Here is a 27,656-nt window from a genome sequence, read left to right as displayed (position 1 = left end):
AGTCGCGGCGTGACTGAAACCTTAGGGTTAGGGTTAGGCGGTCTTGCGATGAATCCCTCGCCGTCGCGTCTCAGAACTGCCTGGAAGGGCAAGGAAAAGGCTGTTGACGCGCCCATTAACGATGACTTTGGTGACATTGACCCAGTCATTACCTATCGACATTTGCTATCTCAGAACCTCGGTGTTCGAGACCCACTTCGCGTTATCGCGCTTTGTGACAGCGACGCCTTCTACGCGGCATGCGAGATGGTATTCCTTCCCTCGAAACGCAAAGTCCGCTTAGCTAACAGCGAAGGGTACAGGTTCGTTTGGGAATAGGCGACAAGCCTCTCGTAGTTCTTCAGTGGGACTCTCTCATCGCCGTGAATTACCCTGCCCGGAAGTTCGGCATATCACGCATGGACAAGTTGAAGGACGCTAAGCAACGGTGCCCGGATCTTGTGGTTGTGCACGTCGCTACTTATAAGGAAGGAGAGAAAGAACCAGGCTACTGGGACAACATAGATTCAAGAACGCACAAGGTGTCCTGCACAAGTTTGGTTGCTCCGAAGACTCCCAGCTGACTATTGTCAAGGTCTCCCTGGACTATTATCGACGAGAAAGCAGTAAAATTCTTGGGATGTTCAATGAACATCTTCCCGATGCTGAGATCGGTATGAATTGCTCTGATTGATCTGCGTAGAAGGATTGAACGTATGAATAAGAGAAGGCTTCCATTGACGAGGCTTTCATTGACTTTACGAAGCCCGTTCGAAAGATTTTACTCCGGAGATATCCATACCTCTCAGCCATTCCGGCTGATTCTCCTGATGGAATGGATACCCCGCTTCCGTCAGCCCCGTCGATATCTTGGGATAAGGCTGGTTTCCTCATACCCACTGACCCACTTATAGCTGTGGATCAAGAACCGGGTTCCCATGCCACTTCGAATGAGGAAGGTATAAAAAGCACCTGGCATGACGTCGCTCTCTCTATTGCCGCTGAATTAATGGGCCAGGTTAGAGAGGACATAAAAACAAAACTGGGGTATACATTGTCAGCGGTATGGTCCAAAACTTTTCTTGGTTTAGGGTTCTGATTGAATTTACCCAGGGCATCGCGAGAAATAAATTTCTCGCAAAGGTTATACATCAGCTAGCTGCCTCCGAAGTGACCATCTGACCTAACTGTCCTTCAGCTTACCGCATCCTATCGAAAGCCCAATAGTCAGGTGTGCCGGCCTGTATAGTATTGTGAACCGAAGTTTCTGACGAATGACCAAGAGCATCCTGCGTAATGCCGCCATTCCGGGTTATTTGAAACCCATGGAATTCCAAAAGGTGCCGAATATCTTTTCATCTTTTCTTATGGTACCTTGTTTAAAACCGGTGTAGATACGGTTCTTAGGTGGGAAACTCGGGCACGCTCTAGCGCAAGAATATGATGTTTCGAAGGTGGCGGATTTACTGTGAGTCCCTTGACCCCAATGATCCGTTTTTAAATGAATCCGTCCTCTTTAGCCCGGTTAGTCTAGGCAAGCGGACTTTTCGGAGTGAGGTTATTGCTTGTTGATGGAATTACACAGACAAAATGCAGCACAAATTTGGCGAGAATGCTATTTGGGTCTACGAGGTGCTCCGGTGGGCACTCTTTTCTTTTGTGTGAACTCTGATCAACATGTTTTAATCGCACAGCGGAATTGATCGTTCTGAAGGTCGGGTTCATGCTAAGCTGTATCAAGTCAAGTATTCATGGTGTTAGAATAGTCAAGGCCAAGTCCATCGTCAACAAGAGCATGTTGGCCGCAAAAAATCTACCGAAACCTATCACCAAGCAATCGGAAGGACACCATTGGATTCGGGTTTTGGCCGCGGAATTGGCCTTGCGACTCAATGATGCGAGAGAGGCCAACCCTAATCTTTGGCCAAAAACTCTGGTTCTCAATACCCGCAGAGGTTCCGTCCCAATATATATCCGTTTGTGACCTTAACACTTACGGTCATTTGTAGGAGGATATGAGAGTTCCCGTTCCAAACAAGCCCCGTTTCCATTTATCCGAGAAGTCACTGTGGATGTCATCGCAGCCGCTGGTAATAAACTCTGGAAAGACCTCGTTGGAAACTCTACATCCATGAGGGTGACATGCATTCAACTTGCATTCACTGGTATAGAGACTGCGGAAATCGGACAGCAGAGTATTGACGGATTCTTAAAAGCTGACTCGAGCTCAAAACGCGGACGAGATGAAGACTCCCCCGAGCATGTTACAGAGCTTACTGCGGATCAGTCGGCGGCCGCAGCAAGACAGGATGTAGCCTTCACATGCGCGCGCTGTAGGAAGGATATTCCGTTCCCTGGTACTGCATCAGCATCGGAAGAAGACCAAGCCGATCTACTAGCCACCATACGGATGGAGCACAGCGACTGGCACTTTGCCCAAGACCTCGCGAAGGACCCTGGTAACCAATTGCGTGTCTCTTTGAAAGAGCCAGCCATGAAAAAGAAACGACGGAAGGAATCACCTAAAGGCATAGAGAAGTTCTTCACACGAAAATGAATCTACCGTTGGGAAGGAGACTTGCTGATGGTCGTGAGGTCCGCATTCGTCGAAGACCCATCGTTCTATAACTATCAGCATCAAGATCAGAAAGAATATCATGGACTTCGCGTTCAGGTTCCTATATTTGATCAAATCTGACTCAAGCTTTTTACTACTGATAGTAAAGGGCCGATAAACCAGAAAATATGCAGAAGAAACGGGTTTGTTCATTTTGTTTCTGTTCGCCAAGCTGGAATACGGTTTGAGTGGGTGCCGACGCCCGCCAGGCCCCAGACTTCTGATGCGGCTGCCAGCGCCTTGTATCTATTTGCCGCACTTCGGCATCTCCGAGCTGAGATCCAACATTCTCATTCAATTCTCATTCGGTTAACCTTTCAACTCGGAGAGACCTCATCTAGGTAATCAGCTACCGTTTCCATCTCTCAGAAAGAAAATTTCTCTGCGCAGTTTGTCTTTGCCATCTCATGCCGAACCGTTGCCGGGTTTTTGTTCAGGTCCATGCACGCAACTTCAAACTTGAACACTTGAACACAAAGGGAGGCCCATGCCCTTGTATATGGGATGCAACCGCTGACAATACAAGGGTATTGTAAAGCTTCAACGCCACTGTCGGACTTCCTACAATGAGTCTTTTGAACTTAAGTTCCATTTGAGGCATGCAAAAAGTCGGTCTCAATCGGGAAGTCCCGTTGTACTATATTACGATCATGACTCTACCGACATCACTTTCTCCCTTTTCCCCCTCCTTCCTTCTCCGGCTTTTCATTTTTTCCTTCTTTTGGGCGGGTGTTCTTCGGATTCTCTAGCAGAATCTTCGACGAGAAGAGGCGCAGGACGACTGTTCCGTCGTATATCACTCTCTTTGCGCTACGGGTGCTGGACTTCATCTTTCTATTCGGATCAACCATACGGGACTTCGGACGATGGCAGGACATTACCCTCAGACCTTTCCCATCGAGGATAACGAGCTAGCAGGTGTCATTGTGCGTACTACTACAAATTTCAAACATATATTGATGGACTGACCCCTGAATACGCTAATTTGCAGGTAGTGAATGTGGTTGCGGTGCTTTCGACTGTAGCACTGCTCTCTATCATAATTCGGCTAGCATGGCTTTGCATCCTCCGTGTCACACGACGTAAAAACATCACTCAATCTCGAGAATATGTCTTCTTCAATACTCAGCTCGGGTATTATGCTGCATGTCTCCTTATCGCAAACATGTTCAACAGTGCGGCCGGGCTTATGGGGCTGCCATTTTTGTTGGCAAGGCGCATTACAGAAGGTATGGTTTCATAATATCTACTTTTCCATGTTCTGACCTTGTCTTGTTACAGGCGGTCTTTGCACCACACAAGGTAGCTGTTATCCTTGACCCTAGCGTCTCTGAAGAATTAACGCCATGCTTCATCAGCGATGTTAATGCAGTTCGGGAACGTGTCCACTGCTTATTTCACCGTCAGCATCGCGGTTCACACGTTCAATTCTCTGGTGTTACGAAAGCGTCAATCTGCCGTAATCTATTCAATGGTGATATCCTTGGGGTGGATCCTCGCTGGATTCATAGGTAATTCTGAGCAACCCGTTTCTTAGCAGTCCTTCTCACACTGTCCAGCTGCTCTACCCTTAGCTCTTCCGCAACGCAACGGGCCCATTTATGGCCAGTACAATCTGACGTGCGGTGTGAGGGATAAATATCCAGTTCCCCAATTCTTGCTTCATCTCTTACCGGTACAAAACAAAATTCTTGGGTGGCACATTGGTCTAACTGTTGTCACTTTCCTAGATATTCATCGCTTCATTCTTTTCGGCGGTGCTATATTCTCTCATTTTCCTTGTGCTCCGTGGCACATTGGTCATCAAGGGTGGCGTTAAGATCTATCTCAATCCAAGCGAGCGATGGAATGGTCAAAGCGGCGAAAACTATCACCGTTTCATTGCGAGCGTTGCCAGAAGCATGTTATGGTGGGATTTCTATCATCATTTTAGCTGTTATGCTTAATCACATCAATAGGTACCCCGTCGGTGTGTATAGCTAATCAAGCGTCTCTTCTCTGAATTCTCATACTGTTTTAGCGTACTGTGTCGTGCTCATACCGTACTCCGTCACAAAGCTACTCATCCTTTCGGGCTTTAGTGTCCCATTCCAGGCGCTAATTTTTGCCTACGTATGCTGGTTCTTATTGGGTAAGTGCTTCCATGTCGCAACGAGCTTCGTCATGACCGGTTGCCATAGGCGTTATCAATGTCGGGCTGCTCTTCAACACATTCAGCAAATTGTATCCGGTATTTGATACTAAACTCTCTCGCCAAGATATGGAGAGTTTCGGAACCACTGAAAAGTTCAAACGCCTCACGCTCGCTGCCGAGCGCCAGGCGGAAGCTGATGGGCTTCGGGAAAAGATCTATCAGTATCGCTATACGAGCGGTCGTTTGGCAAGCGCGTCTGCTGCCCCTTCTTACCCTGAAAATGTCGCTAGTGTTCAAGGCTTCTATGGTTATCCCATCTCTCCGCAACGCGTTTCACCCGTATCTCCGTTCAACGGCAACAACGCTTCTGATCATTACCGGGCATCGCCCCTTCCAATGTCGCCTCCTTCATCCCATACTACCAGCAGTCATTCGCGGCAGGACTCGGCCGATTCGCTGCTGAATCTGCCTGTACCTCCTCGCAAGACGCGTTCGCCCCCAAGCTCACGTTCGCCCCCGTTTATTGCTCCCAACTCCTTCCGTGCACTTCAATCAATCGATCAGGGTCGCGTTCTCACCCCATCATCGACTAACCGCCCTGTCAGTCCATATGTTGGCCAGTCGACGCACAAGGTTTCCGGGTCTGGATCCTCCTCGGAGGTTGATATCGCCAGTTGGCTGGCTCAGCAACAACCTGATAGATCCGTGCCTCGTGGGCTGAAAATTAAGCCTTCACTTTCGGCGGTAAAGACCACATATCCAAGCCCGGTTGCGGTCAACCATCGTCCCCGAGCTGTTCCTTCCACGCCAAGTGAAAGTCCGACGAGCAGCCCGACAGGTAGCGTGAGGAGGCCCAATCGGAGTCCTGTGAGTCCAACTGGAAGTTCAGTGCAGTACGTGGTAAGAAATACGAGACCGGTGCCCCTGGTAGGCCCTCCCCCCTTGGGTCGCCACGCCGGCAGAGTGTCTCCCCCCTTTTGAATTTACAGCCACGGGATGATCGCATGCAGGCCATGCGAAAGAGCATGAAATTCGTGTAGCATAACTAGGCTCGTTTGACACGGCTTCGAACGTTCTGTTATATGTATTAGTACTTACTGCCAAAATATGCTGGCTTGAGGGGAAAATGTCGCGAAAACAGGGGCTATTTGGTATCCTCTTTCAGTTGAAACACCGGCCATGATGTCAGAAACGAAGTTGGATAGACTCGACTATGTTCCACCATGCAAGCCGTCTGGGCCAGGTATTTAGGACGCAGCACTGAAAAACTGCGACAAGGAATATATGATGGCACGGTTTTTCTTATCATTGCACAATATCTGACTGACACGCTATCTGCAGCGGTTCATATGACAGGCGCAGACATACCAAGTCGAGCTCCGCGTACTCTGTTCAGCTTCAACAACCGCGAAGACATACGACAATTTCTCAAAGGATGCGACGCTGACATCGGCGGCACCTCGACGGTGAACTTTGATCTCGACGAGTCTCCCAAACACAATGCGGCCATTAGAAGGGCAGCCACTGGCGTATTTTACGGCGACATGCGCCTAGCGGTAAAGCCAGGGATGGAGGGGCAAATAAAGGGAGGATACGCTGCTATTCAGAGCAAGGTGCCGTTCTATTTGGGCTCGCGAACGTTACCTGAAACTAAGGCGTGTCAATAGCGCCGCCCAACCCTCTTCGGCGATATTCTGGAAGAGATTGAATATCATTCGTATCTGGCTCTTCGGGTTCGCGTCGCTGGAGACCCCAGCACACACAATTCCTATTTTGTGAACGTACAAACGGACAGTATGGTCCAAAACGACCTCTGGCAACATCGGCTCTATTTTAAGCGGAACGATAACACCTGGGAAGATATCTTTGTGAGCTTCACTTTGCGCTGCCATCAGAGTACGGACCATTCAAATCTCCGTGCAGATTCCATTTGAAAACTTTGTTCGCACAAATTACGGCCAGATTGCGGAAATTAAGTCGGTGATGAATCGTAAAAAACTTCGCAGTATCAACATTTCACTCTTGGGAGGACATAGCGGGGTCTCCGGAAAATATGAGCTCGGGATTGACTCGATTCGTATAGTGAATGAGGAGGATGTGAAGTATCCGCTTGTCGGTACGCTACTTCACTTATCGGAACCATTCTGTCACTCATTTAACTCAAAGCCAACCAACATAATGAGAAGACAAGTGATCAGGGCAATTCGAATTGGAAGGATCTTTATTGACAAGGTAGCAGCCAGGAAACGTCGTATCCACTGACCTCACATTTGCTTTCTTAATCTAAGTTGCATTCTTAGCGAGAGGATAACATGAGAGATATGACACAGGAAAATCGTAATCATGACAAGAGTCTAAGGATAAGTATACACAACCATTTGGCTTTTAGAGAAACAGAGGGATAAACTTGTGGAATCCGGATGAAGGCATGAAGGCTGCAAAAACCAAAAAAAGACCAGCAAAGAAGTCGAATATGACAGATGGGGAATGCGATGCAAGAAAACAAGAGGGGAGACCGAAAAGAATCAAACGACTACGCAGCTCGAGCAGCACCCTGGTGTTCCTTCTTCGTTTTCCTTCGTACCGTATGGGCCAGGGGTACTTCCGCCAGGGCCCGGCATCATCCCAGGTCGACCAGTTTGTTGTTCCTGCACCGTGGCGTTAGTTAATACGCGTGAGGGGATATAAAACGCCGTACCTTGTTATATTTCCTGATTTCACGGACGAGATTGCTGAAAGCCTCATCTACGTTGATCCGTTGCTTCGCAGATGTTTCAATGAATTTGCAACCAAAATGCTTGGCAAGGTCACGGCCCTCTGAGTCGGCACATTAGCCAGAATGGAGTACTGCTGTTGAAAGACGCGTACCGTTCATGCCGACTTGTCGTTCGTATTCTAGGTCGCATTTGTTGGCTACAACGATGACAGGGAATGTGTCTTGATCCTTCACCCGGAGAATTTGTTGATGGAAGGTGCTTATTTCTTCGAACGAATTTCGAGACGTGATGGAGTACACCAGGAGAAACCCTTCGCCCGTACGCATGTACTGTTCCCTCATGGCACTGAAAGAAGCACCCCGTTAGGACCGAGATCATTTACGTGATGGCGCAAGATGTGATGGAAGCAGGATAAAATTTCTTTGGAGAAAAGGGTGAACGAGAAAGAAAGTGACGGCACCGAACGGTGGATGGAGACTGGGGGGCTGGGGGGTCGAAATTAGATCATGCATGACGCTCACCCATATTCCTCTTGACCGGCTGTATCAAGCACGTCGAGTAGTGCAACTTCATCATCAATCACACATTGCTTGCGGTAAGAATCTGCAGGTTGTATTAAGCAACAGGAAGGGTGATGATATCGGAATACTTGCCTTCGATAGTAGGGTCATATTCGTCCACGAAATGACTTTGAATGAACTGAATGGTCAATGCCGACTTTCCGACACCTGTTATGGTCAAGTAAGACGCGGCTAGGATAGAGACTGTCCATGCACTCACCACCACCACCGACAACGACAAGCTTGTACTCTCGTAAGAATTGGGCCTGCCCGGCCCCCTACACATTAGACTAAAGAGACCAAGACGAGAACGGCATAACGCACCCTGGTCGCCATTCTGCCTTTAGATGTTTGGCTAGGATATACAAGGGAGAAGAATGAATATAGAGAACAGCAAAGTAAGATGAGTGTGCAAAGGAGGGGATACCGCACTAGGGTCAAGTAGTCAATCAAATGAAATAGAAACACGACCAAATACGATCAGTGAAATGTTGATGCTTGCTCGGCATATCGTGCCGCGGCATCGTGAACAAGTACACCTCTCCTTGTCCTCCCGCAATTATATACAGCCTTATTTCAGTTCCAACAAGTACTTCAATTCAAAATATCATATATCAATCCGCAAGAGTTACCCGCAGGCTGGGAGTCTGATAGTGTCTCCTATCAAGGAAGGAAGGTAGGATCATAAATCACGCCTCTCAGGCTGGACTCGCCCCTAGCAGTTCCCCTGGCTCTTTTCGCCTTAACCGATGTCGATGAGGTAAAAAGGTAATAGCCTATATTGCTCGCCTTTATCGATATCGGTTAACCTGGGTGAGTCTGGATACGATGAGTCTTTGTCGTGCTTGTGCTAGAATTCAAGTCCAGTTTGAGTAGGACCTTGTGATTCACACGCAATTGGTTGCCGCTTGAATTCCGAAAATTAGGAGTGTGAAGAACATTCATGCTGCGAGCCTGAGGTAACAGTTGATAACATGACGACATTCCTTTCTTCCATCCAGGTTCGAAATCAAGTCAATCATCTCAGCCTCCAGACGACCGTTGTTTTTTCGTTTCGCTTCGATAGCTTTTTTCCCTCCTCCTACGTTCCTTTGCCGCCCGTTCTAGGTTAGCAACACGCTTCTTCGTCTCTTCCGACGTTTCGTTCTTGATCAAGGCCGACGCTGTGCTCAAGATCACACTGTGTAGCTAGGAACAAACTTGAGATCCTTCAAGACATAAATCGAGGAACGCGTACCTTCCCTAAGCAATCCTCAACGTTCTGTGATTGAGATCTGTAGACGGTAGACGTGATCATGATTGATTTTGTGGAGGATACATAATGAGGCTAAGGTTGAACAACATTGAAACCCTGTTTCTTATAGACTGATGCCATCAACGTACAGATTTCTTGAGGCCGGGTTGAGCCCACAACGGTATCCATTCCGCATCAATGGAACAACGAGCAGTCGCCTTGGTGTTGACCTTGTTTACATTCTACAATTTGACGCTTAGTCTTCCGCAACGGATATACAAAGCTGTATAAAATCGCACACCTGACCACCTGGACCCGAACTGCGCGAAAAGGACAGCTCCACGACATTTCTGGGTAAAGTAATAGCTTTGAATTCAGACAGCCAAGAGCGGGCCTGGGTGCTGTCTTGTGGTGTCTCCAAAACAGAAATACTGGGCGGAATGGGGAGTGTGGTTTTCCCGTGATGTGCTGTTCGAACTTGACACAGCCGGGGTAGGAGCTGTTCTACCGTAAGCGGACAGCCCAAGACAAACTGTCGGAAATGTAGTTGCTTGAGCATCACTCAGCACCCGTCCTACAGTGACATGTTCGAGGTCTCTCCTTGACGAGGTCGATGTCACGAACGAAAAATGCCTCGGCTATACCGGGCCGGTTCCTGAATTGGATCGGAGAAAACCGAAACCACGGAGTCGAAGCTCAATCCACAAAGTTCTTGCTCACAGGAAGAAGAAATCAACCAGATTGGATCCGCATAGTCAACACGATCTCCTGAGAGGCGGGTAAGTAACAATAGAAACATCCTTTCACACGAAGGTTCTTTGGTGAGTACTGTACTAGGAAAAATGCAGTTTCATCTGTCCAAAAAGCGCACTCCAATTCAAGTCATCCGATAATTTCCTTCGCTCGAAGCGACTTGGATACTTCAATCGATTTCCTCCAACTCGGTCTCGACTGTCCCTCCTATCCCGAACGTGTGTTCCCATGTTTCACAATGTCCGAACGTGGGCATCCAACCGGAACGCCCACTCGATCCGGAAGCCGGATACTGGTTAGCTAGATGATCTCTTACTTCCTTTAGTGAATCTGGACTCATCGTCGAAGAGCTGAACGTGGTTGTTTTTCCGCCTGGCATCTGGACAGGGACTTGGAAGGCGCCATTTCGAGTCGAGCCTCCGACCATAGACGGTAAGCTGTCGGTGTCTCCTACATCGATGACGGAGCACGGAGCTCCCGGCTGGCAGAAGGGTTTATGATTCTTCCAGTCCTAAAGAAGGGCTAAACATTGACATGCTCTGGGATATTCAAGTGATTGCACAAACCTTCTTTTCTGTGGCATCATGATATGATAAAATAAATAGGTGTTAAATGGTTTAGAGCCAGACTTACGACACCTAGGTTCTCAAGTCAACACGCCACTTTTCGAGAAGGGAAAGAAGGGAACATACTCTTTGCTGCAGTAATACGGTTTCTTATCTGAATCGCATTTCCCCGAGCCTGCGGTGTAAACAGTAACAGTGGAGCAAAAACAACAACTGATAGAACACATACATCGGGAGAGCATGCTTCCAGAGTCCGCCGCAATACCGCAACCAACGGTCGCGCATCTGTACCGGTTAGGGCGCGTCATTCGTTTCTGGTCCATCTTTACCTGTTCTCTTTTGACTTGCACATCTCGTTTTCCCAGAGCTCCCCATATTTCTTTATACTGGAGTCTCAAATCAGCAGCACCCCCCGGGCCCTCTGATTGCGGTATCATTATGTTTTGGGCAAGGAACAGTGCCCTGGGTGCACTCCTTTCTGGAACCAGCTTAATGGACTCGTTCGCGTGCCAGGCGGCAGCTTGCAGGTAACGAGACCGAAAGTCTTCTTTACAATCAGTGTACCACTCAGTAAGGGCACAGTGAGCGGTAGCCCTCAAAAGGGGGGGCGCGTTCGTATTCAGCGCTGCCAGAATAAGATAACGCCTGGCGAGCGCACGGTTAGGAGAACAACCGCACCCGATACTAAGCCTAATTAGATGTTGAAACTCGTGTCAGGAGTGAAGAAGAAGAGCAGACCAAAGGTACAAACCTCAATCCATAATCCAAGGCCGCCTCCGCATTCCCTGAATCAGCCTCAGACTTCAGCACATTTTCGGGTTTCGACCGGAGCTGGTCGTGAATAATCCTCGCCTCTTTCATAATCGTTTCATGCATGGCAGAACTATCGTACGACTCGGACATGTCCTGAGGACGACAATTTATGCGTTTCTGGGCGTACGCTATAGTCTTGTCGATGATAGTGTCGCCGGGGTCAAGGACAGCAGGAGGAGGCGTAAAGTTGTGGAAACCAACAGATTGGGGAGTTTGGAATGCAACAGAATCCATTCGGTTCAAACCAAGCTGGCGCTTCAGTGACTTGAAAAAATCGTCGAAGGCGACATAGGCCATCCTCATATTAAGAGGCGATACTGGTATCTTCCACAGGACCTTCAGGACGCCTAACTTTTTGAACTCCTCGGCAACGGCAGATACAAGATCTACATCATCTGTGGTTAGCTTCCAAGGAGCCAAAGGTGGCTTTCCCGCGATCGCAAAGCTGGTCGAAAAAGCGCGAAGCAGGGCTTTCGCGATCTCGGGTGCAGCATCCCTTCCCGTCTCGGGAAAAAATGCCATCAGTTTCTCACCATCGAGAGGAAGTTTCTCTGAATGGACCAAGCCACTTCCGGGCTGCATCAAGAACAGCAGATGATAAGGGGGATCTATTTGTATGAAACGCAGGTCGAAGTGCCATTCGTTAGAAATGCGGCCGGAAGGCATACGAGGAGGACGTGGGAGGGCATTGAATTTCTCGACGTCCATGGAGAACGTAGTAGTCGAAGTTGAAGTCACTTTAAACTTAAAAGTTTCCAAGCCCAGGCCTGGCTTGTTTATTTCCCACGCCCATCAGGTGCGAGCTATGACGCGTCCAACAAGCATACCATATAGTGAGTAGCTTTGGTGTCAATTTGAAAAGCAAATGCGAGCGACTGTGACCAGATTTTATTCTAGCTTATTCCGGCCGTACCATACCGCGTCCTCGGCTTCAGTTATGTCTTACGTGTCGACGTTGACGCGCGGAGTCTTTACTTTGGACCTTTTCTTCGCCGTCCTCGTCATTCGGTCGTGTCTCCTTCGTTTCTTACGACAACTCGGCCGTAATTGTTCTAACATGTATAGAGAATGTTTGTGTCGTTTTCACCGAGTACGCTGCCGTTTCTCTGGTTCCCCTGCCGGCCCGTCTTGGCTCCAGTCCGCGCAATATACAGGCCATCTGGTTTTTAAAATCTTACAGCTGCAACGTCAATGTTCTATTTCCTATCCGATGCATCTCAAATAAGCCTACAATCATTCTCTGTCAAATAATTCTGCTGCGCTCTCAGACGTGGGTACTTTTTATCGATCAAATCATGTAACCGTTAAATCGGGCTCTCGCACGATGTTGCTTACCCCAACAGCTCATCTATAGTCCCATTGACTTTTAATGCGGTTCATAGTATTGATGGTTTCATGATACTTCAAGCCATAAAATCATGCAAGTCTCCCAGCAGTCGGATTCAGAATAAGTAGGTGCCTATTATTACACCGAGGACAGTACACTGACTCAAAGTGCACACTTGGGTGTTTAGTACATTGGCATCAGCTTCCCCCGCATAACCGCATCAAGGGCTGCTGCGAAAGTTCCACTCGAATTCTTTCTTTCTCCGCCCGGAAACCGGTTTGTAAGCATGATGAGATAGCTTGTCGGACGGATAACAACACATATAGGACCATGTCAAAAATTGTATGGTGCCCGTTTTTGTTTCTTTCTCACAATAGTCATGTCGAAGGCATCCATTCATAGCGAGACCAAGTCCGAAGAGACTGCTGCGGAGCAGGATGGCCATCCTTGGCAGCGCGCACGGTAGGGCAACGGGTGGCTAAACTTTTCGATATCACGCTAATCACTGAAGTACTGATCGATTAGATGGCAACGCATCCCATTTATTTCATTGACCGCGCCTCCGCCCAAGGCATCTATCCAAGAAGCTGAACTTTTGCCCGAGACCCAGGCAAACTGGTTTGAAATTCTCACCTTTGGCTGGATTACTTCTCTGCTCGCTCTCGGTTATGCTCGTCCACTGGAAGCTCCGGATCTCTACAAGCTGCAGGACAACCGTGGAGCAGCATTCATCGGTGACCAGATCACTGCGTCCTTTGAAAAGAGGCGCTTGGCGGCGGCGGCATACAACCGTCGTCTATTAAATGGTGACGTCAAGCCCGGCATAAAAGCGTTGTGGTGGACCCTTCGAGGAAAACGCGCCGAACGGGAGAAACAATGGAGAGACAAAGATGGTCAGCGCAAGCCTAGTCTCGTCTTAGCTATAAACGACAGCGTGAAATGGTGGTTCTGGTCTGCTGGTATCTTGAAAGTGCTCGGTGACACAGCTCAGTTCACTAGTCCCCTTCTCGTCAAGGTAAAATGCTTCTTCATCATACCAATCCTTTTGATCTCTCATTCCGGCAGGCCATCATCGATTTTGCTACAGATTCTTATAATGGACATCGGACGGGCGACTATGCTTCCATCCCACCAATCGGCAAAGGTATCGGTTTGACCTTTGGTCTGCTGGGATTGCAGGTTGTTTCGTCGCTAAGCACGCATCACTATTTTTACCGGTCTGCGTCCACAGGCGTTCTCATACGTGGTGGTCTAATCAACGCGATTTATGCTCGATCCCTTCGACTAACCTCTCGCGCCCGGTCCAAGCTCCCGAATGGTCTGATAATGAACCACATCTCGACGGACGTATCGCGAATCGATTTTTGTGCAGGATTTTTCCATATGGTATGGGCCTAAATCACGACATAGTGGACCGTTCGTTAATTCATTTTTGTCACAGGCTTGGTCTGCGCCGATTCAACTGATCATATGTCTCGTTCTCCTTCTGCTGACTCTGGGTCCTAGCGCTTTGGCTGGTTTCGCCTTTTTCGTGGTTGCAGCTCCGATTCAGACGATGGTTATGAAGAAATTGTTTGCGATCCGGGAGAATGGTATGAAATGGACCGATAAACGTGCCAAACTTCTCCAGGAACTGCTTGGGGGCATGAAAGTGGTCAAGTTCTTTGCGTGGGAAATTCCGTTTGCGAAGAGAATATGGGAGTTTCGACAGAAGGAGATGTCGTGAGTACTTTCTCACATCATGAAACCCTGTTCTGATTCTATGGGAAGCTTCGTTCGCTCATTGCTCCTCGTGAGGGCCGCGAACAACGCCGTGGCTATATCTATGCCTGCGTTGGCGTCAGTGGTGGCCTTTCTTACTTACTCCGCGACTGGACATGAACTTGAAGCATCTGCCATCTTCACTTCTCTGACTCTATTCCAACTCCTTCGTTTGCCTCTGATGCTTCTTCGTGGGTGCTCACAATCGTTTGTTTACCTTGTGCGTTTACCCCGTGTCTATAGCCACATCCCTCTCCGCCATTGCTGATGCCCAAAATGCTACCCAGCGTCTCTATGACGTCTTTGAAGCAGAAACACTGGAGGAGACCATTGATCGCGAAGATGATCTCCATGTCGCCGTCGAGGTCAAGAATGTTTCCTTCACTTGGGATGCACCCCCGCCCCAAGCAGCCGAAGGAAAGAAGGGTAAGAAGGATAAGAAGAAATCGAGGGGGAAGAGAAAGCCAGAAGCCGTCATTTCGTCGACGGGTGAGGTCTTTGAACTTAAAGATATCTCCCTTAGTATACCGCGCGGACAGCTTGTTGCTGTTGTTGGCGCGGTGGGTTCTGGAAAAACCTCTTTACTCCAGGGTATGGTTGGTGAGATGAGGCGGGTTCCGAATATAAACGGAGATAGAGGCACAATTAAGTTCGGCGGGAGTGTTGGATACTGTCCCCAGAGCGCATGGATACAAGTGAGTTCCTCCATTTCATTTTTGGGCTTTATACTCAATAAGGCTTAGAATGCGACAATTCGAGATAATATATGTTTTGGACGGCCTTTCGAGAAAGACAAATATTGGCAAGCCATCAAAGACTCGTGTTTAGAGCCTGATCTCGACATGCTACCTAACGGAGACATGACAGAAGTTGGTGAAAAGGTACTGTAGCGCTGACTGAATACTCACGGACCCAATGATCCTGACAAAATACAGGGCATTTCGTTATCAGGAGGTCAGAAACAACGTTTGAATATCTGTCGCGCGATTTACTGCGACACAGATATCCAGATCTTTGATGTAACTCGCCAAGTTATCTGTCAGCCAGGATATAGAATCTGACAATGTAACAGGATCCTCTGTCGGCCCTCGATGCTCATGTAGGAAAAGCGGTCTTCCAGAACGTCCTACGGGAAGCAGCACCTGGAAAGACGCGTATATTGGTTACTCACGCGTTGCACTTTCTTCCACAAGTGGATTACATCTTCACTATTGCGGATGGACATATAGCAGAGCGAGGGACATACGATGAACTCATGCAGAAAGACGGGGAATTTTCGAAATTTTACAAGGAGTTTGGGACCGGAGAGGAGAAGGAAGAGAGGGAGGAAGAGGAGGAAGGGGAAGAGGGAGAAGCTATTGAGGGCATCATGACAGACAAAGAGAATTTTCAGACGAAGTTTACTTCAGGGCCTGGGTTGATGCAAGCGGAGGAGCGGAATACTGGGGCTATAAGCTGGTCTGTGTATAAGCGGTTCTCAGATGCTGGCAGAGGGCGTGTCGTCTTACCCATCCTCTTTTTCTCCATCGTATTTGTTCAGGGTGCGATGGTGATGGCATCTTACTGGTTGGTATACTGGCAAGAAGTGTGGGTTTCGATCTTTCTTTCGGAGGTTCGCGGTACGCTGACTTTGCCCCAACTACTAGTAAATGGGATCGCCCACAAGGGTTTTACGTGAGTTTCGTCTCTACTTTATGAGGTGAAAAAAGGTCACGGAATTGGGGTAGATGGGCATATACGCAATGCTAGGTGTGGTACAAGCCCTTGCAACCTTCGTCATGGGAAGCATGTTTGCCGTCTTGACATATTTCGCTAGTCAGCGTTTGCATAGTGTGAGTCGATGGGTGCTGGTTCATGGAATCATTTGATTTACTGTGCTCCTTAGCTAGCTGTCGACCGTATCATGTCTGCACCCATGTCTTTCTTCGAGACTACGCCACTTGGTAGGATCATGAACCGATTTTCGAAAGGTATATTGGTCTCTTCCCTCATTGAATGCTGTTGACATGTCTTGTAGACATCGATACAATTGATAATATTTTGGGAGGTGAGTTTCCTCGTTCCTCAGAAATCACATATTTTTGAAGAACTTCTTCAAGATTCGCTGCGAACGTTGGTGGGGCCTGCTTCATCGGTCGTTGGTGCTATCATATTGATAGCGATTATCTTGCCGTGGTTCTTGATTGCTGTCTTTTTCATTCTCATTGTATACATCTATGCCGCTGCCTTCTATCGAGCGAGTGCCCGGGAGTTGAAAGTACGTGGCTTCGCCTTTTGATGATGAAAAATACTGACGCTTCATCTTTTCAGCGACTTGGTATTATTTCTGACATGTGCTTCTTTCGAGTATTCACTAATTATTTACAACGCAGATGCCGTCCTGAGATCATCATTGTACTCTCACTTTTCTGAGTCACTCACAGGCTTGGCAACTATCCGTGCATATGGCGAGTCTGAACGTTTCCTTAAAGAAAATGAGGAACGAATCGATGTGGAAAATCGAGCTTATTGGTTGACTGTCACCAACCAGGTCTGGAAGTCTTTCTGTTAGAGCGACGCTTAACTAATGCCTATTGCTATCTTAACCTTTAGCGCTGGCTGAGTATACGCCTGGACCTTTTGGGGGCTCTTCTAACATTTAGTGTCGCGATGCTGACTGTTGGAACGAGATTTAGTATCTCGCCAGCACAGACAGGTCTTGCGCTCTCGTATATTCTGAGTGTTCAGCAAGCGTAAGTTCTTGGATTTAAAGAATAGGCTTGTTCGGCATTGAACCTGATATTAATTATCTTGACAGGTTCGGATGGCTTGTCCGTCAAAGCGCGGAGGTCGAAAATGACATGAATTCGGTAGAGCGAGTAGTACACTATGCGACAGAAATTGAACAGGAGGCTCCGCATGTGTTACCCAATAGCAAAGTTCCTGAATCTTGGCCGTCTGTGGGTCACATAGAATTGAAAGACGTGGTATTAAGCTACAGGACTGGACTTCCCGCTGTCCTCAAGGGTGAGACATTACCCTTTATGCTGTTCTCAGCATGTTTACTATCTATTTTAGGTATAACTATGACTGTCAAAGCTGGAGAAAAAATTGGCATAGTTGGACGGTAGGTAGACTTGGCCGTATATCCATGCTGCTAAATTGAAGCCTCGCCTCCTACAGAACTGGGGCAGGGAAAAGTTCTATCATGACTGCCCTATATCGCTTAGTCGAACTTTCCTCTGGATCAATTCACATTGACGGCGTTGACATCTCCACCGTTGGCTTGACGGAATTGCGAAAAAGCCTGTCAATCATTCCTCAAGATGCTCTATTGTGTACGGTGTGCTTTCCCATACACGTGTGTGTTCTTGCTAACGTTAACGCCCCAGTCTCTGGAACTCTCCGGTCTAACCTTGATCCTTTTAATTCACATGATGATGCGAGACTATGGGACGCGTTGAAGCGATCGTACCTTGTGGAATCGCCGGCAAAGGCAGTCGCAGATGAAAATGGCGATGTATCTACCCCAATTAACAGATTCAGTCTCGATACTGTCATTGAAGATGAGGGTGCAAATCTATCCATTGGACAGGTAACCATTAAAACCTTCACGGGTACGACGGAACCGAAATGCTGATAGTCCTCTTTCTAGCGGTCGTTGGTGTCCCTTGCGAGAGCTCTGGTTAAGGACTCCAGAATACTCATACTTGATGAGGCTACAGGTTGGTCGTCTTTCCAAGCGCGTCTCTCCTCGTTCCGAAGCTAATGCCATCTTTCACAGCGTCTGTCGATTACGAGACTGACAGAAATATCCAGGACACAATTACCCACGAATTCCAGGATCGCACGATTCTATGCATAGCTCGTGAGCCAGCTCGTTTTCCGGCCGAGAAGTTTCAAGCTAACGATCGTGATCCTTAGATCGCTTGCGCACAATCATATCATACGACCGGATTTGTGTTCTTGATGCTGGCGAGATTGCTGTAAGCTATTCATTCGCTAGCATCCCAATCCAACCGGCTCACAATCGCGTCAGGAATTCGACACCCCCTCACAATTATACCAAAAGACCGATGGGATTTTCAGGGGAATGTGTGATCGGTCGTCGATCACACTAGATGACATCAGGCTCAGTGCTTCAACCACGAAATTTCTTAATAACTGATACCTTTCCCCGTTGTTCACGTTCACGACCGTAATGAGATTGTACATCTGATTCACGCATCTACTCGTTGGTACTCCATGGAAGCATAATACCAGCGGCACTATATTAGTGGATTTACTAGCCGCAATCCTCCGCGAGCCTGAGGAGACTAGTACCATCTAGGAAACCTCGCGAATCTACTCAGTTCTCGGTTGTCGGTCGTCCTTCCAGAATCTAAGGCAATACAGATGAGAACAATGTTCATATCCACACTTGGTGAGATACGTATGGTTAATAACCAGTGCGCGGAAGTAGAGCGTTTTGAAATGAATTCTGGTATTATCAATATTATGTCTATCCCCATTATCTGTACCAGGGTTCTATTCCGTCTCCGCATCAAGTGAAATTGTGGTAGGCGTGCGTAGATACCCATATATCGTTTTGAACACCATTATTGCCGTAATAGGAACCCCAAAGCCCAGTCATCCACTAATGACCATTTGTATAAAGGATTACAAGTCGCAAAATTGATCTTTCGTATAGTTTCCGGGTAAAAGTCGCTCTGATATCCGAGATGTGTCTGGCACAAAGATAATGTCCCAAAGAAATACCATTACCCATTATACACACGTCCTAGACTAGTCTACATAACCGAGGCTTCTTCCTTCTCTATCCATCACCCAGCAATTAAGCCAGTTTTGCCAAAGAAAGTTGGTTCTTGTCGACATCGGTCGAGAAGTAGGCTGATTTGAGGAAAGTATCACCAACCTAAAGATTACCTTGATTCAGCCACTTTCCCATCATACAAGCACAGATGCACTTACCAGCCATTCCCCTTGTCCGACATTGCCTGAAGAAATTCCTGACACGCACATACCATTGGGATCGTTGATGTCCAAAGGTGCGAAGGCGAGGTCTCTAGGATCGATAGCAAAGGCAGTACCTCCAAACGTCAAGGCAACACTAGCGTTGGTGGTGCAAGGCACGAGGAATCCGCCCTGGCCATCTGAGGCAGCGCCGTCGATATTGCTGTGGATCTTCTCCGCATCAGCAGCAGGAGCGATAAGAAGAGTAGTTCCAGTGTCCAAGATGGCTGCCTGGCCTTCAATCTTCAAGTCGGTACCATCGACGGAAGCACCATCCAAGGCAGCGATCCAGAAGCCCTGTTTGCTGATGTTGTCTACAGTCACCAGGGTGTCTGCTTGGAACTTGGTGTCGTCGAGACCACTATCAAGGCGGGATGAGGTAGGTTGGATGAAACTAGAGGAGAAACGAACATACCCAAAGGTAATCTCTCCGTCATTTTTGTCATCAGCAAGGCGAGAAATCTTGTAAGACGTGATAGCTGCGCTGATGAGGCCGTTCTTAGCAAGCGACTCGACAGGCGACAAGAAACCTTGATTGGAAAGTGTCTATACATGTCTGCTGTAAGAATGATTATCTGTAAGAACGAAAGATTGAAACATACTGATTGTGCGAGACCGATGAGACCATCAAATTCCGTATTATCGGAAGCGAAGTCGGCAGACTCTACCTCGGCAACGCCAAAGTTATGAGCTTGCAAGAGAAGGCCAGCGATGGTAACATCATCTGCAACCTTTACGCCTGCCACGGTACCAGTACCATAAGTGATGTTCCACTGCTCGTTGGAGGTGTTGAAAGAGCTGGACCTCTGCTCGCCGAGGAACGTATGGTTTCCCTATAGAGAGGATCGGTAAGTGAGTTTGCCTTTCAGAATGAACATGACACATACGCAGTTTCCTCCACCTTGGGCCTGGCAGTTATCACTACCCACCCAAAAGTCAGCCGATCCAGAGTCCATGAGGACCCTAAATTGACGAGGAGGCGTTCCAATCTCGACGACGGAAGTATAGCCCACATCGTTAGCCCTAGATAGGTGTATGCGCTCGTCATCAGTCTCTCTAAACACGACAGAGGGTCCACTTACAGTATATCCAATCCCAACGAGTTGTTGGCGGTTGGTGTGTTCGCGTCTGTCACACCTCCATTTAAGAGGGCGTTAATTTCGGCATCCGTAAAGCCACTCGAGGCAGAGGCAGAGGTGGCACTTGCAGTTGCAGAAGAATTCCCGTCCTCGTGCAAGCTGAGAGTAGGCGTGTCCAAGGTCGTCACTGAACTGTGAATGTACGGATTGTAACGTTTTTGAAGTTCGGTCGTCGTTTCATTGGGATGACATGCGTGGACGCGTTTGTGAAGACTGGCTCGAAGCTCTTCATCCGTTGGACCGACTCCAGAGTCTGACATAAGAGCAAGACGTCGATGGCCACGGTTGATGTGTTGTTGCAAAAGCTGGAGAACTCGATTACTTTCAACTACCTTGGAATAAGGGCAAGGAAACGCACCACTTGTGGATGAAGATCGGTCCGTCGCTGCTGAAGTCTCGTCAAAGGAAGCGTCAGGATTTTGTGTTTCTTGCTCAGAGGCGCAGCCTCGACATCGTGAAGCGTAAAAAGCAAAAGGAGAGCGGAGAGGGAAAGCGTGAGTTTGAACTGCATGGTTCAGTCGTCGATAGCTCAGCAAGAGAAAGAATGTGTAGTTGAATAGTAAAATGCCTGTCCAGAGGAGAAATGAAACTCAACCAGGAGCGAAAGAAAGGAAGAGAGGAAGAAGCGATGATGTGGCCAAGAGGAGAACCTTGGACTTTATACTCGTCCGATCAAGCATGGTGGATGGAGAACAATACGGATTACGTGTGTCTGACACGGCGTCGACGGGCAAAGAACAATGAACCATTGTTACAGAATGGGGAAAAGACACAACCCACGCGGTGGCAGTGCTAACTTTCGGTGGCACGCATCTCAAATATTAATGTCTTTCAATCCCCTATTATATTGGCATTCCCGAAGAGTCTAGCTATCGTGGCATAATAAATATCTGTGATCCAAGGTGGCTTAAACTTTAAACAAGCTTCGCCAAAGAAATACTGTTATTGTTGACGTCCGTGCTAAAGTATGCGTTCTTCAAGAACACATCACCAACCTAGGATGAATCCAATTAGTCAAGTAACCCTCAGACAACACAGAAACAAAGACTTACCAGCCATTCGTTGTTAGCTCCGATACTCCCAGCAGCGATACCAGAAACACAGTCTCCCGTGGGATCATTGGCATCCACAGGTTGGAACGCCAAGTCCCTAGTGTCAATCGTAAACTCTTGGCCTCCAAAGGTCAGAGCGACGCTTGCGTTGGTAGTGCACGGAATGGTAAAGCTACCCTGACCAGCCGATTGGGCACCTGAGATCAACTGGTGGACAGCAACAGCGTCGTTTTGGGGAGCAATGATCAAAGTGGTTCCAGTGTCGAGAATAGCGAGACGACCAGAAAGACCGGTATCGGTTCCATCAACAGTGATAGAGTCCACAGCACCCTCCCAAAAGCCGTCTTGGCTCTGGTTATCCAAAGTGACAAGAGTGTTGGAATCGAACTTGGAAGTGTCGAGGGCACTGCATATTGATCAATCTCATAACCCAAAGAACTCGGCGCAAGAAGATACTCACCCAAAGGTAACTTCACCATCGTTCAGGTTGTCAGCAAGTCGAGAAATCTTGAATGATGTAATCGCAGCAGAAATAAGACCGGCAGCAGCTAACGATTCAACAGGTGTCTTGACGCCCTGCTCTGAAAGTGTCTACAAGAATCATTCTTTAAGAACCACTCTTCGGAACAAAGGGTGGAAAAAACAATACTCACGGATTGAGCAAGTCCCATCAAGCCATCAAACGGAGTCGTATCAGAAGAGAAATCAACAGACTCGGTGGTAGCAACACCAAACGTATGTGCGTCCAAACTCAGACCAGCCACAACCACATTATCCTGGACAATGGTGCCTTGGACATCACCAGTGCCGTATGTAACTGCGAACTGTTGATTGGAGTCCTTGAATGAACTAGAGCTGGTCGACCCGAGGAAATTGTGGTTACCCTAACAACACCTGATTAGAATCAGTGGAGAAGGAGGAAACTTTGTACTTACGCAGTCTCCACCACCCTCTGATTGGCAATTCTCCCCACCAACCCAGGTATCAGCAGATCCCGAGTCCATGAGCAGCAAGAAATCTTGTGGAGGTGTGCCCATCTGGATCGTCGCAAGGTAACCAGTATCATCAGATCTAAGAGTAGAGTAAGATTAGATACAAGTCAATGGATATCAGTGATAAGTCTCACTCGATATCGAGTCCAAGTGAATTAGCAGTCGTTGGGGTGTTTGCAACCGTAACATCAGAAGAAGCGGCAGACGAGGAAGATCCAGATGTAGAAGCAGCGTTAACAGCTGAGGTAGCCGCATTTGCAGTTGAGTTGCTAGTACTAGTTGAGCCGGTAGAACCGTTGGCATTGTTTCCCCTGCAGACATTCATCAGCACTTCCAGCAGGAAACCCGTACCCGAACGTTACTCACTGATTATGATTATGCTTCCTGCCAACAATCGCGTTGACACGACTACCGCTTACCCCCTCCCGGTTGAAACGCTTGGAGTTCCCGGGAGGAATGTACCTATGATACCGTTTGAAGACAGGATCATTCTCCAGCGACGCCACCCTCCTTTCGAGGTTGCGCCGGAGTTCTGCGTCAGAGGGAGCTTGTCTGCCAGTCATTCGGGCAAGACGACGAAGAGCGCGGTTGATGTTCTGCTGGTGAAGCTATTTGGAGCACAGGATTAGAGGCGAGCAAGAGAGATCTGAGGCAAAACGTACGATCTGGGGATGAAGATCTGAGCGCTGCTGAATGCGCTTGAGAGGGAGTGTAACGCTGCCACCGCGCTTAACGACCGGGTGGGCGTCCGCATCCTGAGCGGACAACGCAAAAAGAAGGCCTGCCAGAAGCACACAGAAAGAAAGACTGAGGTTCATATTAGGAGAAGGAGAGGGAGAACGAGGTGAATGTGGGGAGGTGGTGAATTGAAAATGAAAGATTTTAAAGGAAAGCAGTCAAAGGCCCGGCCTTGAGAAAAACAGATAACGCCACTGGCAAAACACTGGGAAAGGGGAGAAAGAATGAAGTCGTAACGAAGGAGGGCCTGCGATCATATAAGTATGCGGGACCTGAATGTTGCGGTGATCGGCGACTTACCCCGAATAGTACATTTCCTTCCGTTGAAACGGAGGAAACAAGAAAAGATCGAACTGTTCCCACATGAAATGGTCGAAGTTCAAGCTCGCAAAATTCGTTGTGTACCATCAACACTCTGCAAAAAGGTCCAAGTTGGAAGAATAATTCGCCTCGAGAAAATTTATGCATGACTGACAGTTTGAAGCATTTTGAAAGCTAACTGAGGTAACTGCGGAAAAACTGCGATATTATAATGGGCGTTGAGCAGGTAACGAGCCGGGAGCCGCGTGTCCGTCCGCAGCTGTGCGTGAGTATTCATTGGGATGCCGGCACAATAGAACTTCTGTCAAGAACAAGGCATAAGCACTTGGTATCCTCCGGTCAGATGTTGTTCGTAGGATGGTAACATACTATGAGATTGTTCCGATGATTTGCGTCGCACACGATCCAGAGGCTCACACAAGGCTCACTGGAATTCTGAATGGCAATACTATTACACATGACATTATGCATGGACAGCCAAGACGTTTCCACTACAGACGGGAACGTGCTGCTGCGTCATCGAGTTGGGGATTCATCGGGCGCGACTGTTGCTGCATCATTTCCAAGGTGTCTCGATATAGATCAGCCTGCGTAGCGTGAAGCACTGCATCAAAGAGTATTGTATAGAACCCATACCTTGATCAAGCCCCAAACACCGTGTCGCGCGTTTACGCTGTTCGCTCTTGCTACTTCTTCTGCTTTAGCCAACACATCAGCGGTGTTCCCGGAGACGATATGATCCACAAGCCCAGCCTCCAGAGCCTCTTTTGGCGTGAATTTATGGCCTTCTAACGCTATTTTCCTTTGTAACCGACCGTCACCAACCTTGGCACGAAGGATGGCTGCGAATGAGAGAGGCCAGATAGCACCAAATAGGACCTGATTATAATCATTTTAACTCGTGAAAATAGAACGCGATACAACTACCCCACCTCATTCATGCACATCCATGCGCGTCTCTTGCTACCATCAGTCATGACACGGTAGTCGCATGCCAGAGCCAGCATCATTGAACCAGCGAAACAGTGTCCATTAATAGCAGCGATGGTTGGTACTGAAAGGTGAGACTTAATTATCAAACTGATTCGTCAAACCAAGGATACTACATACTCGGGAAGGTCAACAGCCTCGCAAGAAGAGGATTATATGTAACTGTTCAAGCGGATCAGATCTTGCCATCGCAACTATGCATATGATTGCTTACCCGGGAAGAAGTTAAGGTTGGCGATAACGCTAGGGTAATCAAGTCCTAGGATACCGGTGAGCCATTGCCTCAGGTCCTTCATAGACACACACCATTACTGAAAAACTTGTCTTGGTTCCTGGCACCAACAAATATCAGCGCTCCTTTGGCCCCTTCCTGATCCTTGTTCTGCTGAGCGGTCCTCCACTGTTCGCGCCAGTTTCTTTCCACGGCGTCCAGAGCGGGCTTGATACCGTAGTCAACCATTTCAAGTGTCAAGCGGTTGTCATTCGAGTGGTGCAGTTCGATGATCCAGAGAGACTCATTGGCTGGAAAGACGCGTCAATGCTTTCTGTACGAGCCTGAAAACGACTGCCTACGGTGCGTAAGTGTGATGAGAGGACCGTGGGCAGGCAAACTGAGTGGGTATGTCATGGTAGGAGATTAGAAAGACTCGGAGAGAGGGAAGGCGCGCTGGCAATTGAACGGTCAGAAAGAGGAGTTCGACCGGTTACCCAGGACCGACATGTGATTCCCTGCTGACATTGGAGAGTCCCGGATTCGCCAGCATAGATTTGGTCCCAACATCACAGCGTAAGTGCAGGAAAGAGTTTACGGCGATCTACCCTGGAATTTGAACCATATTCTGGGGCAAAAAGAATTTGCGGGATAACCGGCAGCGAATGCCTCTGCAAAACAGGCGCAAATCTACTACTTGCCTTCTGCAACCATGACCTCCGTTACAGACGAGCAGAAGGCTGCAATCAGAGGTGCTTTCATTCTCCCATGCATCTGTGTTGATACTAAACGGAGGAACAGCCAAGCTGGAAGCTCGGGAAGAGCACATTCGTGAATCATGGGTCAAAGCGATGGAAGCTCGCTTGGTGCGAGATGAGCTCGAAAAGTGTCACAGATCAGAGGGCGTCAACCATTACGAGAACTGTAAATGGCTCGCAGACAAGTACCTGGTTATGCTGAAGGAGAACAAGGTGTTTTTAATCCTTTAGATCCAGTAGCTCTTACTGATTCGACGCCAAGGTGCATGGGTACAGGCATATAGACACTATGTGATTCCAACAATAAAGTGTTTTCATCCCTTTCCAGTTGTGAACATATTCCGAGTTACTCCACATGTCCAGTTCGGTCGTCATGATGGTAACGTGTTCCAGGAAATTTATCATTAATCCTATTCTACAGTTGTGGTATATGCCCTCTTATTTGTTCCCCAGCGCCCCTTCCACCATCGCAGCTGTATGTTCCCAAAGCTTTTGCCTCTGTTCTTCATCCCCAAAGTACCGCTTCTTTCCCAGATCCTCCCCTCTACTTCCGACTCTGAACGCGCCTGCTGCCTTCTGCAGGGACCCATGCCACATATACTCTGCGCAATCCTCCGGTGGGATCGAAAATGGGTAGGCCAGACCCATGATGAGCGGTGCAGTATACCGGAACACTGCGGAAGGTGACGCATAAACATAATTCGTACGCACAGCTCCCGGATGTGCGTGGATGAATGAATGGAGGGGATACCGCTGTGCAAAACCCTAGATGCGCGTCAATGACCAGCACCAGTTACAAGGGAATCTGATACATACTTCAGACATCAAATCCAGGTACGTTGGCACTCTGAGCCCCACTTTTGCGGCGGAATAACTCTTTTTCATGTCCAGGTCATCCATATCGATGTTCCCACCGTATCCAGGTGCCATGACAGTCACCACCTTGGATCCCTCCTCCTTCAGTGAGCTCAGCAAATCCTTGACAAACTTCCATTTCGCATAATACGCGACCGCCATTTTCTTATCCATTCCCTCTGTCGTTTCCTCCCTCCCCGCCGTGGTAAGGTATCCCGTCGTGAGGACGAGAAAGTCCACCTTCTTTTCCCCAAGACGCTTCTTCACCTCCTCTGTAGCACTGGCCACGTTGGACATGAGGCTGGCGTCGCAAGGGACGAATTCCCGGATGGGTGTCACTGATGAAGACGGGCGAGGAAATGAGTCGATGATCTCCTGTGCGGCTTTGGCGTTTCGTCCGACAATGATGATATTAGCGTTCCCTTGGGTGTGGGAGGCGAGGGATTGGGCCATGGCTCGACCGATTCCGGCGGTACCTCCAAAGAAGACGGCGGTAGGTGCGGTCAAGGAGGAGAATATAGAGGCGTTGGATGCTCGTATGCTGGCGATGGACATAGTGGTGATAATTGTTCTACCTGGCAGAGGGAGACGGTTAAGTATGCAATTTCTGCCGGGTACATGACGCGTACTAGGTCGCGTGTCCGCTCGGCACGATGGTCACTGCCAACTACTGAAAACCGGCCGGCGGCATCCGAAACTATGCATGTGAAGACTTGGCGCTGATGTTGCGCGCGCCAATCAGTTTCCCCGGCTGGTACACATTCTTCGACTTTTCACTTGTGACACAGGTGACGAGCTCAATGGCAAAGCCGCTGTACAGGGACTCCACCAAATCGCACCTAAGGCGAATTCTCATTCTCTGTGGGAGAGGTTTTGAATTTTCTACATACCCAAGATAGCCGCTCTCCTTGCTTTTGCGCTGCTTCGATGCGTTTTCGGTATGGAGGGAAAAATGCAGGTAGAGGACATACGTACGCACCCGCCCTTGACGATTATTTGACTGGGTATGGTGAGAAACATGAGAGAGAGGGACATACCTCAAAAAAGTGGATCGTTGATGCAGGACCAAAAGAGTACGTACCACCGAAAGTCAATTAGAATTTCTTTTGGGAGAAAAGTCGGTTCCGTAGTGACTATGGGACCCTGT

General features: G+C 48.4%; 11 protein-coding genes across 11 annotated transcripts; 5 read left to right on the top strand and 6 right to left on the bottom strand.

Annotated features, from left to right (window-relative positions):
- Window positions 1–48: 48 nt before the first annotated feature.
- Window positions 49–2,536, top strand: EV420DRAFT_1634321 (uncharacterized protein; the record flags this gene model as incomplete). The annotated part of the gene is made up of 13 exons (XM_060476306.1): window positions 49–249; window positions 303–521; window positions 575–653; window positions 705–1,042; window positions 1,093–1,122; window positions 1,178–1,210; window positions 1,263–1,319; window positions 1,374–1,447; window positions 1,500–1,531; window positions 1,565–1,619; window positions 1,674–1,693; window positions 1,746–1,934; window positions 1,989–2,536. The coding sequence occupies 13 exons, from the start codon at window positions 49–51 to the stop codon at window positions 2,534–2,536; spliced, it is 1,875 nt and encodes a 624-aa protein (XP_060339710.1).
- Window positions 2,537–3,569: 1,033 nt separating this feature from the next.
- EV420DRAFT_1257051 (uncharacterized protein) lies at window positions 3,570–5,711 on the top strand (the record flags this gene model as incomplete). The annotated part of the gene is made up of 7 exons (XM_060466809.1): window positions 3,570–3,825; window positions 3,878–3,898; window positions 3,955–4,107; window positions 4,156–4,271; window positions 4,327–4,531; window positions 4,617–4,727; window positions 4,777–5,711. Coding segments are annotated over 7 exons (1,797 nt in total), but the record flags the coding sequence as incomplete, so codon positions are not given.
- A 204-nt stretch (window positions 5,712–5,915) lies between these two features.
- EV420DRAFT_1497493 (complex I intermediate-associated protein 30-domain-containing protein) lies at window positions 5,916–7,001 on the top strand. The gene is made up of 5 exons (XM_060470921.1): window positions 5,916–6,020; window positions 6,072–6,343; window positions 6,398–6,598; window positions 6,654–6,846; window positions 6,897–7,001. The coding sequence occupies exons 1-5, from the start codon at window positions 5,954–5,956 to the stop codon at window positions 6,956–6,958; spliced, it is 795 nt and encodes a 264-aa protein (XP_060339708.1). The 5' UTR covers window positions 5,916–5,953; the 3' UTR covers window positions 6,959–7,001.
- A 122-nt stretch (window positions 7,002–7,123) lies between these two features.
- On the bottom strand, window positions 7,124–8,488 carry EV420DRAFT_77259 (ras family-domain-containing protein). Its single transcript, XM_060483411.1, has 7 exons — window positions 8,332–8,488; window positions 8,237–8,273; window positions 8,101–8,175; window positions 7,969–8,050; window positions 7,599–7,792; window positions 7,429–7,547; window positions 7,124–7,378 (listed from the first exon to the last, which is right to left on the bottom strand). Exons 1-7 carry the CDS (start codon window positions 8,341–8,343, stop codon window positions 7,256–7,258), a joined length of 642 nt encoding a protein of 213 aa, XP_060339707.1. The 5' UTR covers window positions 8,344–8,488; the 3' UTR covers window positions 7,124–7,255.
- Window positions 8,489–10,163: 1,675 nt separating this feature from the next.
- On the bottom strand, window positions 10,164–12,081 carry EV420DRAFT_1258778 (uncharacterized protein; the record flags this gene model as incomplete). Its single annotated transcript, XM_060466915.1, has 4 exons — window positions 10,164–10,505; window positions 10,683–10,735; window positions 10,790–11,250; window positions 11,312–12,081. The coding sequence occupies 4 exons, from the start codon at window positions 12,079–12,081 to the stop codon at window positions 10,164–10,166; spliced, it is 1,626 nt and encodes a 541-aa protein (XP_060339706.1).
- Window positions 12,082–13,223: 1,142 nt separating this feature from the next.
- On the top strand, window positions 13,224–19,088 carry EV420DRAFT_1662359 (ABC transporter; the record flags this gene model as incomplete). The annotated part of the gene is made up of 23 exons (XM_060478932.1): window positions 13,224–13,715; window positions 13,766–14,086; window positions 14,142–14,422; window positions 14,471–14,652; window positions 14,705–15,156; window positions 15,205–15,342; window positions 15,397–15,480; window positions 15,534–16,048; window positions 16,108–16,135; window positions 16,189–16,293; window positions 16,347–16,431; window positions 16,479–16,508; window positions 16,561–16,722; window positions 16,834–16,991; window positions 17,054–17,193; window positions 17,259–17,467; window positions 17,519–17,567; window positions 17,624–17,778; window positions 17,833–18,035; window positions 18,096–18,165; window positions 18,225–18,308; window positions 18,365–18,426; window positions 18,480–19,088. Coding segments are annotated over 23 exons (4,134 nt in total), but the record flags the coding sequence as incomplete, so codon positions are not given.
- Window positions 19,089–19,165: 77 nt separating this feature from the next.
- EV420DRAFT_1497475 (acid protease) lies at window positions 19,166–21,407 on the bottom strand. The gene is made up of 7 exons (XM_060470920.1): window positions 20,951–21,407; window positions 20,536–20,897; window positions 20,341–20,476; window positions 20,056–20,286; window positions 19,869–19,999; window positions 19,412–19,814; window positions 19,166–19,355 (listed from the first exon to the last, which is right to left on the bottom strand). The coding sequence occupies exons 1-7, from the start codon at window positions 21,101–21,103 to the stop codon at window positions 19,275–19,277; spliced, it is 1,497 nt and encodes a 498-aa protein (XP_060339704.1). The 5' UTR covers window positions 21,104–21,407; the 3' UTR covers window positions 19,166–19,274.
- EV420DRAFT_1323783 (acid protease) lies at window positions 21,408–23,693 on the bottom strand. The gene is made up of 9 exons (XM_060468721.1): window positions 23,675–23,693; window positions 23,299–23,621; window positions 23,003–23,244; window positions 22,771–22,947; window positions 22,580–22,715; window positions 22,298–22,528; window positions 22,105–22,235; window positions 21,645–22,050; window positions 21,408–21,587 (listed from the first exon to the last, which is right to left on the bottom strand). Exons 2-9 carry the CDS (start codon window positions 23,452–23,454, stop codon window positions 21,507–21,509), a joined length of 1,560 nt encoding a protein of 519 aa, XP_060339703.1. The 5' UTR covers window positions 23,455–23,621; window positions 23,675–23,693; the 3' UTR covers window positions 21,408–21,506.
- An 89-nt stretch (window positions 23,694–23,782) lies between these two features.
- Window positions 23,783–25,406, bottom strand: EV420DRAFT_77684 (ClpP/crotonase-like domain-containing protein). The gene is made up of 9 exons (XM_060483426.1): window positions 25,259–25,406; window positions 24,992–25,207; window positions 24,900–24,944; window positions 24,806–24,847; window positions 24,628–24,749; window positions 24,332–24,574; window positions 24,065–24,282; window positions 23,850–23,996; window positions 23,783–23,789 (listed from the first exon to the last, which is right to left on the bottom strand). Exons 1-7 carry the CDS (start codon window positions 25,311–25,313, stop codon window positions 24,187–24,189), a joined length of 819 nt encoding a protein of 272 aa, XP_060339702.1. The 5' UTR covers window positions 25,314–25,406; the 3' UTR covers window positions 23,783–23,789; window positions 23,850–23,996; window positions 24,065–24,186.
- A 202-nt stretch (window positions 25,407–25,608) lies between these two features.
- EV420DRAFT_1634313 (uncharacterized protein) lies at window positions 25,609–25,885 on the top strand (the record flags this gene model as incomplete). Its single annotated transcript, XM_060476305.1, has 2 exons — window positions 25,609–25,648; window positions 25,698–25,885. 2 exons carry the CDS (start codon window positions 25,609–25,611, stop codon window positions 25,883–25,885), a joined length of 228 nt encoding a protein of 75 aa, XP_060339701.1.
- A 207-nt stretch (window positions 25,886–26,092) lies between these two features.
- Window positions 26,093–27,064, bottom strand: EV420DRAFT_1616353 (uncharacterized protein; the record flags this gene model as incomplete). Its single annotated transcript, XM_060475113.1, has 2 exons — window positions 26,093–26,419; window positions 26,471–27,064. The coding sequence occupies 2 exons, from the start codon at window positions 27,062–27,064 to the stop codon at window positions 26,093–26,095; spliced, it is 921 nt and encodes a 306-aa protein (XP_060339700.1).
- Window positions 27,065–27,656: the final 592 nt, after the last annotated feature.

The sequence above is a fragment of the Desarmillaria tabescens genome, assembly GCF_030435595.1.
Source record: "Desarmillaria tabescens strain CCBAS 213 chromosome Unknown EV420scaffold_1, whole genome shotgun sequence".
Classification (NCBI taxonomy): Eukaryota; Fungi; Basidiomycota; class Agaricomycetes; order Agaricales; family Physalacriaceae; genus Desarmillaria; species Desarmillaria tabescens.
This window is presented reverse-complemented; position numbering and strand designations above follow the sequence as displayed.